This window comes from Rana temporaria, chromosome 3 (assembly GCF_905171775.1).
Source record: "Rana temporaria chromosome 3, aRanTem1.1, whole genome shotgun sequence".
Lineage (NCBI taxonomy): Eukaryota > Metazoa > Chordata > Amphibia > Anura > Ranidae > Rana > Rana temporaria.
In genome coordinates, this window is record NC_053491.1 from 45866490 (window position 1) to 45877086 (window position 10597).

The 10597-nt window shown below is 44.8% G+C and overlaps 1 protein-coding gene across 1 annotated transcript; it reads right to left on the reverse strand.

Moving 5' to 3' along the window:
* Positions 1 to 256: 256 nt before the first annotated feature.
* On the reverse strand, positions 257 to 10593 carry RPL37A (ribosomal protein L37a). Its single transcript, XM_040342489.1, has 4 exons — positions 10503 to 10593; positions 6489 to 6617; positions 6330 to 6412; positions 257 to 397 (listed from the first exon to the last, which is right to left on the reverse strand). Exons 1-4 carry the CDS (start codon positions 10503 to 10505, stop codon positions 334 to 336), a joined length of 279 nt encoding a protein of 92 aa, XP_040198423.1. The 5' UTR covers positions 10506 to 10593; the 3' UTR covers positions 257 to 333.
* Between the last annotated feature and the right edge of the window lie 4 nt (positions 10594 to 10597).

Sequence of the window (10597 nt, forward strand, 5' to 3'; positions counted from 1 at the left end):
CACAGAAACTGCAGATTCCACCAGGATCAAGCAGCAATCAATACAAGACCATCTGGAAGGCAAAAAAGTCATTAACCAGGTTGGATAAAAATCTTCACCTGCTAAGCTCCAATCTCTGTGGCCAATTTAACCCTTGCAAGTATCATTCAAGCAGTGTTATCCAACTTGGTTTTATCCCATTGATTTCTCCAACAGTAATTGCCCCCCCCCCCCCCAAGCCACAATATAAAAAAAGACATAAACATGAAAAGGTTTCCATTTTACAAGACATCCTTTATTAAAGAACAGTCCAGAAAAACAGACAAGGAGCAGAACTTCAGAAGGATGGATGATCTATTGGTCTTTCAATTCCTTCAGTCTTCTGATGGCGGATTTCACTGTGACGGCCGAGGTGGTGCTGGAAGAACAGAAATAATAAGATTTAGCGATACACAATAACCGCTCAATCTGTGTTCCTCCTTTGTGCTTACAAGGAACGCCAAAATGAAACGAACAATCTTGCAGGCAGAGGCTAATTACAATTTGCTGCTCAAGTAAATTAGGACACAGTAATTGCTTTTTGAGTACTACCGAGAATTAGGTTTTCTAGAGAAAAAAACACGTCCAGGAAGAACATCTTTTGTTGTTTAGATGCAAAAAGCAGTCATCTCATCAGCAGAACACAAATCCCCAGCTCTTGTTATTTTGGTCACAGCGGCTATAAATTGTGGTTTTTATACAGATTTTGCACTATTACTAATCCCTGCTAAAATGTGTAGATATTCTGCCAGACAAACTACCTGTAAAATAATAATTGCTTGTAATCCTTTACTTTACAACGGGGTATACTTCTCATTGCTTGCATGCAGATTCTTCTAAATGTTTATCACGATACCTTTTGTAAGAATTTCCCTTTCCCGAATATTCTACATGGCGAAAATTAGAATATTAAAGCGGGAGTTCACCCGAAAAAAATTTAACATGAGATTGATGCTCATTTTGTCAAGGGGAATCAGGTAGTTTTTTTAAAATCGAAGCAGTACTTGCCGTTTAAGAGAGCGATCTTTTCCGCCACTTCCGGGTATGGGCGTTCCAATTTGATTGACAAGCTTCCGACGGTCGCATACATCGCGTCACGAGTAGCCGAACGTCGGTGCGGCTCTATACAGCGCCTGCGCACCGATGTTCGGCTACTTTCGGAAAATCGTGACGCATTGTATGCGACCGTCGGAAGCCTGTCAAATAGGAACGCCCAGTCCCGCAGCCCATACCCGGAAGCAGCGGAGAAGATCGCTCTCTAAAACGGTAAGTACTGCTCGGATTTTAAAAGAAACTAGCCGATTCCCCTAGACAAAATGAGCATCAATCTAATGTTAAAAATTTAGTTTTCGGGTGAACCTCCACTTTAACCATGTGCCAACCGAAATATTATATATCAAAAGATCTGGGTTTAAAAAGATCCCAGATCTCGTTACAACCCCCAGGACTGGATATGGCGTCCTTCAAGGCCTAGAGGTCATCAAAGCAGAGCTACGCCGTGTGTGTGTGTGTGTATATATACACACACACACACACACACAACGGATCGTGCCCGATCCGAACGGGTCGACCTTTTCGGATCGGCACAGTATGCGATCCGCGGAAAGACAGCGGCTTCGGCCTAGCTCCGGAGCGGTTGGCCATCTTGGTACACTCAGCAGCGGTGCGCGCGGACGTCATCACCCCTCTCTCTGCTCGTGGATTTTTTCTATTTTGCAAGAGCGCGCTGCGCCGCTGACTCTGCATGCAACCCGAGTACAGTGAGACGGACCGAGTACATCAGTACAGTGAGTTGGCTAATGGCTTAATGGCCATTAGCCAACTCACTGTACTGATGTACTCGGTCTAGTAAAACAGTAACACTGTAATTACCATTTTTGCCACTGTAATAATAGTCATAGCCAACATTGCCCCCACACTAGTAAACAGTAACACTGTGTGTATAGCCATTTTCCCCACTGTAATCAGTGGGGAAAATGGCTATACACAGTGTTACTGTTTAGTGTGGGGGCAATGTTGGCTATGACTATTATTACAGTGGCAAAAATGGCAATTACAGTGTTACTGTTTTACTAGTGTGGGGGCAATGTTGGCTATGGCTATTAATAGCCATAGCCAACATTGCCCCCACACTAGTAAAACAGTAACACTGTAATTGCCATGTTTCCCACTGTAATGGTCCCAAAATTGTCCGATGTGTCCGCCATAATGTCGCGGTCACGAAAAAAAAAATTGATGATCGCCGCCATTAGAAGTTAAAAAAGACAAAAAAAAAAAAAAAAAAAAAAAACTTGTTTGTCTTGTGTTTTTTTTACCGATCCGAAAATGATCCGTGACTCCTGATCCCTGAGTTTTTGATGGGGAGAGAGGGGGAGAGGGAGAGAGGGGGAGAGGGAGAGAGGGAGAGAGGGAGAGAGGGAGAGAGGGAGAGAGGGAGAGAGGGAGAGAGGGAGAGAGGGAGAGAGGGAGAGAGGGAGAGAGGGAGAGAGGGAGAGAGGGAGAGAGGGAGAGAGGGGGATCTGTGTGTGTGTGTGTGTGTGTGTGTGTGTGTGTGTGTGTGTGTGTGTGTGTGTGTGTGTGTGTGTGTGTGTGTGTGTGTGTGTGTGTGTGTGTGTATATATATACACACACACACACACACACACACACACACACACACACTAGGGTTGTCCCGATACCACTTTTTTAGGACCGAGTACAAGTACCGATACTTTTTTTTCAAGTAGTCGCCGATACCGAATACCGATACTTTTTTTTTAATGTCATGTGACCGTTTTCAAACCACAATACAGACCAAAGATATTTTCTTTAGAATTATGAAGAACTGGTACATCATGGTGTGGGGCTGTTTTTTAGCATACGGTACTGGAAAACTACATATCATTGAAGTAGTGATCACTGTCAGTGCAGCTCATCGGTGCCAGTGCCCAAAAGTGCAGCAAGCCAGTGCCACCTATCAGTGCAGATCAGTGCCCATTAGTGCATCAGTGCAGGGAGGCAGCTTATTAGTGCATCTCATAAGTGCCACCCAATCAATGCCAGTGCCACCTATCAGTGCCATCCAATGGTGCCATCCAATTTGTGTTCGATGTCACAAAAAAAAAAAAAAAAAAAAAAAAAATTCTATTTTGGTATCGGGAGTATTTGCGCGAGTACTAGCGCAAATACTCGGTATCGGTCCCGATACTGGTATCGGTATCTGGACAACCCTAATATACACACACACACATATATACACACACACATATATACACACACACATATATACACACACACACACACACACACACACATACATATATACACACACACACACACACACACACACACATATATATATATATACATACATATATATACATACATATATATATATATATACACACACACACACACACACACACATACATACACACACACACACACACACACACACACACACACACACACACACACACACACACACACACACACACACACACACACACACACACACACACACACACATATATATATATACACACACACACACACACACACACATATATACACACACACACACACACACACACATATATACACACACACACACACACACACACACATACACACGTTTGCAAGTGGAGTAGATCTGCTTTGATAACCTCTAGGCCAGTGATGGAGAACCTTGGCACCTCAGATGTTTTGGAACTACATTTCCCATGATGCTCATGCACTCTGCAGTGTAGTTGAGCATCATGGGAAATGTAGTTCCAAAACATCTGGGGTGCCAAGGTTCACCATCACTGCTCTAGGCCTTGAAGGACCGGAGTGACGCCATATCCAGTCCTGGGGGTTGTAACGAGATCTGGGATCTTTTTAAACCCAGATCTTTTGATAAAGAGGACCTGTCATCCTTATTTCTATTACAGGTATTTTTATAGGAATAAACGTGATGAAAAGATATAAATAAAAAATTCCCCTCCATGCTCACGCACAGAAGCAAACATACAAATTGACAAGGTATTAGCGCAAACGCCAACATAATAATTCTAGCGCTAGACCTCTAAACAGGTAACCTGTAAAGGCGTTTAAAACATCCCCTATGGAGAATTGCAAGTACTGTAGTTTGTCACCATTCCACAAGTGTGCGCAATTTTAAAGCACAATATGTTGGCCTTGCATTTGAGAAACTGTTGCGTAAATACAGTGTGCCATAAAAAAATTGCAACAACCACCATTTTATGCTCTAGGGTCTTTGCTAAAATATCTAAATCACACACACACACAGACACACAGAGAGATTTAAAACTTGTAAATAAAGAGTGCCAGAAAACTCCTGGTCTTCATGTGGTTAAAGAGCAACTAAAAGTAGTAAAAGAAAAGCACAACTAATTATGTATTTTATATACACATTTATTCTTAAAAATGCCCCTGCCCTGCTACCTACTGTCCCCAATTTGGATAAACATGAGGTGAAGGCCTGCATTAGAGCTGAATTCCATGTATGCTTATTTTGCAGATACATTGGCCAAGCTTGAATACAAGGGTGTTGTCATACTGTGGAAACTAGCCCCTGTGCAGACTGGCTCTCCTGCTGAACACAGGAGCTGGGCATGGGTGCCATTCAGTAAAAACGTGCTTGCTCTCACAATGAATGCAAAATGTTAATTGGACAAGGCCGGGAGGTGGGGCAATGATGTCACAATCTTTATACTTCTAAAGCAGCTGCTCCCAGTGCTCCTGTATACATTTAAAAACATCCAGTTGGTTAATTTAGGAGCATTGCTGCTCTCCTGTTGTCTCTCCCCCCCATCAAGCAATGTCTATTGTTGGGGGCATATGGGCACTAAAATGCCATTCAACGCTCAAATTCTTCAAAGCACAGAACTGCCAGAAAAATAGTCACTGTAAATTCACAGCTCACCTGTACATGAGGGGGGACAGCACACCGTATGAAGGTGCATTTCTATGTATTCCCTGAGAACAATGTGGCCCTGAACATTCAGTAGTGCTTCACAATTGTTAATATCTAGAAAGCCCCCGATGTGGGGGGGGCTGAGTAACTTGTATAGCGCTACAAATGCGAACTAAATCGCCTCTAGGCGCTTTTGCATCCAGTGTCATCCTGATCTTTCAGAAGAGGTGGGTCTAGTTTTTTCCTAAAAGCCTGTTTTCTTCCATGCAGATATTCGTGGGTAGAGCGTTCCAGAGCCAAGGTCCTTGGACTGCAAATCTTCGTTCTCCCTTGAAAATGACTTAAAAACAGGCCTCAAAATTTCAAGCCCTGAGCTACAAGCCAGGCCTTAAGGGTTACTCACCACCTGTTGCCCACTCCTAAACACATCCTTAAATTATCTTGTGACATGACACTTAAATGTTTAATGCAGAAGTTAAACATTTTTTTTTTTTTTTTTTTTTTAACTGTAACCATGCCCACCAAATGCAGCCATGTGCCCACCATTCAGCCTACCTGTGCAGGGGAGGAGAGTAACAGGAGAGCCACCCAGGTGATCAAGTGCAGCGCAGGGAACACAGCGATAACAGCTTTCATTTCAATTGCTGTGTTCCCGCTGCTCAACGTCATAAACAGCCCCGCCCCCTGGCCCGTGGAACTTTGACTGATCACCCGTCAAACTGGATTGGACGGGTGATCTGTCTATCAAAATCCCGGGAACAGGAGGAGGGGCTGTATCTGACAGTGAGCAGCGTGGTACACGGAAATTTAAATGAAAAAACTTATCGCTGTGCTCCCTGCGGTGTAAACATCTGGGCGGCTCTCTTCCCCTCCGCCATCGCTGGGAGAAAGTCTCCCATACCACACAGGCTGCCGGCGGTGTTCGCCCACCGCTCCCAGGCAGCCCTTAAAATCCACTTGCAAAATGCGAGCGATTTTTGAGGCCGACTTAGAACTTTATTTTTTCTGGACACCCTAGAGCAGTGATGGTGAACCTTGGCACCCCAGATGTTTTGGAACTGCATTTCCCATGATGCTCGTGCACTCTGCAGTGTAGTTGAGAATCATGGGAAATGTTGTTTCTAAACATCTGGGGTGCCAAGGTTCGCCATCACTGCCTTAGAAAATATCTATATCTTTCTGGGGATTGTATTGTGAAAACACTTGGGGTCATTTACTAAAAATGGGGAGTGCAAAATCTGCAGCTCTGCACAGAAACCAATCAGCTTCCAGGTTTTATTGTCAAAGCTTAATTGAAGAAGCTAAAGCTAGAAGCCGATTGGCTACCATGCACAGCTGCACCAGATTTTGCACTCTCCGTTTTAATAAATCAGCCTCACATTTTACATACAGTTTGTTTTGTAACTTTACTTACTTGTAGGTCCAGGCTCCTCCGGCTACAATTTTCATGCAAGAACCGCAGCGCCAGATTCCTACAGCCTTCCTCTTCATTTTGGTCTAAGGAGAACATACAGATCAGATCCCACAATACAACACAAAGTCCTTTCCACACAATGAATGGACGAGTCTTTACCTTGCCACAGAAGGAGCAGGTGTACTTGGCGTGTTGGCTGATTTCAATTTTCTTGACCATCTTCCTTAGGGAAGCACCATAACGGGTCCCATATTTACCGACAATCCCGACCTTCTTGGTGCGTTTGGCCTGCAAGAATTTACAGACATGAGATTTACACATCACTACAAACCTCTGCAAGGTTTACACTGCCTGCACTTGGCAATGCAACCATCTGAGCACAAATCAATGAGGGGAACAAAGTCAGAAAAGAAATCAGTCACATGGCTGGTCCTCCAATCAAGGAGTTATCTCTGCAGTATTAAAGAGTTACACCCTCGGCGCCCCCTCCCAAATCATTTTGTTTTGTACTCCCCACTTATCTTTTTGAATTATTTTCCACATGAAGCACCCCCCCCCGGTGAATCAAGCATTCTGCAGCTACATGCTGGGCCCCATACCACCAGCTTTGTTTACACATGGAGCCCGCCATCAATTCTGGGTGTTGGCAGCCAGACCCCCCCTGATGACACTGGTCCCAAAGCCTCCTGGGGATGTGTTAGATTTCCCAGGCGGATGCCGGCAGCTGGGGATATATTTCCTTCAGATGCATCAAACCCACTTTTTTAAAAACTGCCGACAGGCAATGATTTTATGACAGAATACACCCTATTGGTCTCTTCAGTCATACATTCTTCCCCCTATTGGTCGGCTGTAATATACACAGAGACATGCATGTGCAGAGATGTTTTCACTCCCAAACATGCAAAGGAGTCAGTTTTTAAACTCAAAAGCAAACTTTGCAGTTTACCAATTCTTAGATGCAGTGGCTGCAAACATTTTATATTTTTTAGACTTTCTTCTATCATCTGGTGGTCCAGCAAGTCAGTTGCTGCACAAAAAAAAAAGTGCACCCCCCCCTCATTCAGAGTGGAGGCACACTAAGGCTCAATTCATTTCTATGCATGTTGCTTTTGAGACTTTCTTTCTGCAGCGCTTTTGCTATGTGCGTTTTTTATTGGGCAGATTTAGGCCTCATTCACACGGACGGACCGTTCAGGGCCGCCTGTCAGTTTTGACGGCGGACCTGAACGGCCGCTCCATGCATCCCTATGGAGCGTCGGATGTCAGCGGAGACATGTCCGCTGACATCCGACCCAATAAAAACAGACGTATGGGGACCAGTCCCCATCCGTCCATGGCGGATAAGATCAGATCGCTCCATAGGAGACAGCGGTGCCCGACAAGCCCCTCCCCGCTCAGCGAGCAGCTTGTCTTCCGTTGGCTCAGCGAAGATCTGCTGACTGATCTCCCGATGAGCTGGCGGACTCCGTAGGAACGGAGTCCACCTCGTGTGAATGAGGCCTAAAGCAGAGGTCCCACGAAAAAAATAAAATATTAAAAGCCAGCAGCTACATATACTGCAGCTTAGAGCTGCACGATTACGCGTCAAGAATCGTTAACGCGATCTTTTTCCCGTTGCGATCTTGACACAGGGTTTCACGATCTTTGACATGCAAAGAATTTCCTGTCTGCTCTCAGCCAAAGTCTGGGCAGCCTGCCAAGTTTTGAAAACATTCTTTATCAGTGGAAAGTTTAAGTCTAAACATTGTATCACATTGACTTTTACATCAAAGGAATAAACTTCTGTATGTAAATTAGGAACGTTTAACCACTTAAACACCAAACCTTTTTCTGACAGCTCTTTTCAAGTTAAAATCATTTTTTTTGCTAGAAAATTACTTAGAACCCCCAAACATTATATACTTTTTTAGTAGAGACACTAGAGAATAAAATGGCGGTTGTTGCAATATTTTATGTTGCACTGTATTTGCGCAGCAGTCTTTTTAAATGCATTTTTTTTGGAAAAAAATAACTAATGAATTAAAAAAAAAACTAGCCAATAAAGTTAGCACTAAAGTTAGCACTTTTTTTTAAAAAAAATTTAAAAGATTTTACACCGTGAGAATCGTGATCTTCATTCTAAGCAAAAAAAAAATGATCATCAGCTGCTGACTTTCAATAAATGGACACTTACCTTTCCAGCGAGTCTGCAACGTCGGCAGCCGAAGACGAGCAATCGCTCGTCTCTCTGTTGCCCCCGCTGCCATCCTCTGAGGGAATCAGGAAGTGAAGCGCTGCGGCTTCACTACCCGGTACCCTAATGCCCATGTAGCGCAGCTGGATAGTCTCCCTCAGAAGTAGATGCAAATACATGTTTTAGCCTAGGTTTCACACTGCTGCGAATTCAAAATTGCGGTAAAATGCGCGATTTTGCCGCAATTTCGGCCGCAATTTAATGTAAATCGCGGCCCGAAATCGCAAAAAGTAGTACAGGAACTACTTTTTGAAATCGCAGATGCGGCGTCGCACTGATTAGGACAGTGCCATTGCCAACAATTTCCGCCGATTTGAGATGCGATTTGACATGTCAAATCGCATCTCAAATCGTACCCAGTGTGAACCAGGGCTTATACAGGTATCTGCACCCCCCTGAAAGGTGCCAAATGTGACACCAGAGGGGGGGTTCCAAAAAGCAGAAGTTCAATTGTTTGGGTGGAACTCCCAAAAGAAAAAAAAATGTTGTTAAAAACGCATACATGCTTTTCAGCCACTTCTCTCCATTAAATTTAAAAAAAAAACACAGTTGTGTTGAAAAAAGTCTGACCTCGAAAAGCAGAGGCACAAAAATGCATTGATGTAAACATGTTCCATACAAACCCCCCAATGTTAAAAACAAAAAAAAAAATGAAATGAATGGGCAGCGCTTCAGAAGCAACACGGGCAGGTTTAACCCAATCTTCGGCCGCTAGTGCGGTTTAAAGGCGACCCGCTAGCAGCCGAAAAAAAGCACATATTTCCATTAAAACCAACGAATGCTTTCACACCGAGGCGGTGAAGAAACTCCCCAAGCAGCATCTTTGGCGCACGTTTGAAACGCAAAAAAAAAAACGCCCCTCTCCATTGAAATGAATGGGAAGCTCTGCAAAATGTTTCTTGGAAGCAGTTTTTGAATCACGGGACCTTCAAAAAAACGCCGCAAAAGCACTAGCGTTTTATGGGCAGTTTGTAAGCTCCTGAGTGAGACGGGGCTCTTCAGGGGCTGTGAAGCGTGTCGCCCCAATCGAAGCTCCTCGGCTCCTTCTCAGGGGACGCGGGTTCAATCGACAAAACCGCTGCTACTGAATACAATGGCACCTGAACCCGCGTTTTACCATTGTGGTGCGCTTTGAGATCGCAGGCAGAATGGGAGATTCGGCTTTGATCCCGGGGGTGGGTGAATTTAATGTAGAACTAAAAAGGCAACAAAAATCTTTAGTTGTGGAGGATTAGAACCCCTGTCAGTTTTTATTGCTGTGTCCCCATAGGGATATTTCCTTCTCTCCGTTTCCAGTTCTCCAAGAATAAAACATGAAGACATCCAAGTTTTGGGGGTGACATTGGAAGAACAGAGGGGAATCTTCCCATGGGGGGGACACAGATTCTCCCTCACTTTGCAGCAATTCCCTCTCACTTCCTGTTTGGCTGTGGGACAGGAAGTGAAGAGAAATCTCCTGAACGGGGGACACAGATGGGGAAGATGAACCTTACAGGGGTGGATTATAAATTCTCACTTATTCTATACAGAATAATTGAGAATTACAGCCCCTGTAAAGGTTCATTTGCCCCTCATCTGTGTCCCCGATCAGGAGATTCCTCTTCACTTCCTGTGGAAATGTGTCTTTATCGGTACATGAAGTGTCCCTCCTGTGTACACAGCCCAATCATCATGTATAGGATGGACCCTCCACACATCCCTATCACTGGAGGCCTGTCCTGTGTACAGAACACCCGGCCTGACCCCCACAGGAGGAGACCCGGCCATCCTTCTCTTTAGAAGGCCCACCATCACCCAGACACATCCATACAACCCCGGCCCGGGACAGCAGAGTCCCCCGCAGACAGACACACATCCCGGCTGTACAGCGGGGCCTCCCCCGGGGAAGGATGACACCAGATTACATGACCCGCCACGGACACACACAATCCTCTCACCATCTTCCTCTAGGACCCGAGCGGAAAGGGAGGAGCCTACCGCGCATGCGCCATTTACGCACCCCGCCGCACCCGGAAGTGACCATAGAGAGTGC

Coding starts and splice junctions, on each gene's coding strand:
- RPL37A (XM_040342489.1), bottom strand. Junction 6,413..6,488: donor CCTGCTCCTTCTGTGGCAAG/GTAAAGACTCGT, acceptor TGTTCTCCTTAG/ACCAAAATGAAGAGGAAGGC. Junction 398..6,329: donor GGAGGAGCCTGGACCTACAA/GTAAGTAAAGTT, acceptor CTGTTCTTCCAG/CACCACCTCGGCCGTCACAG.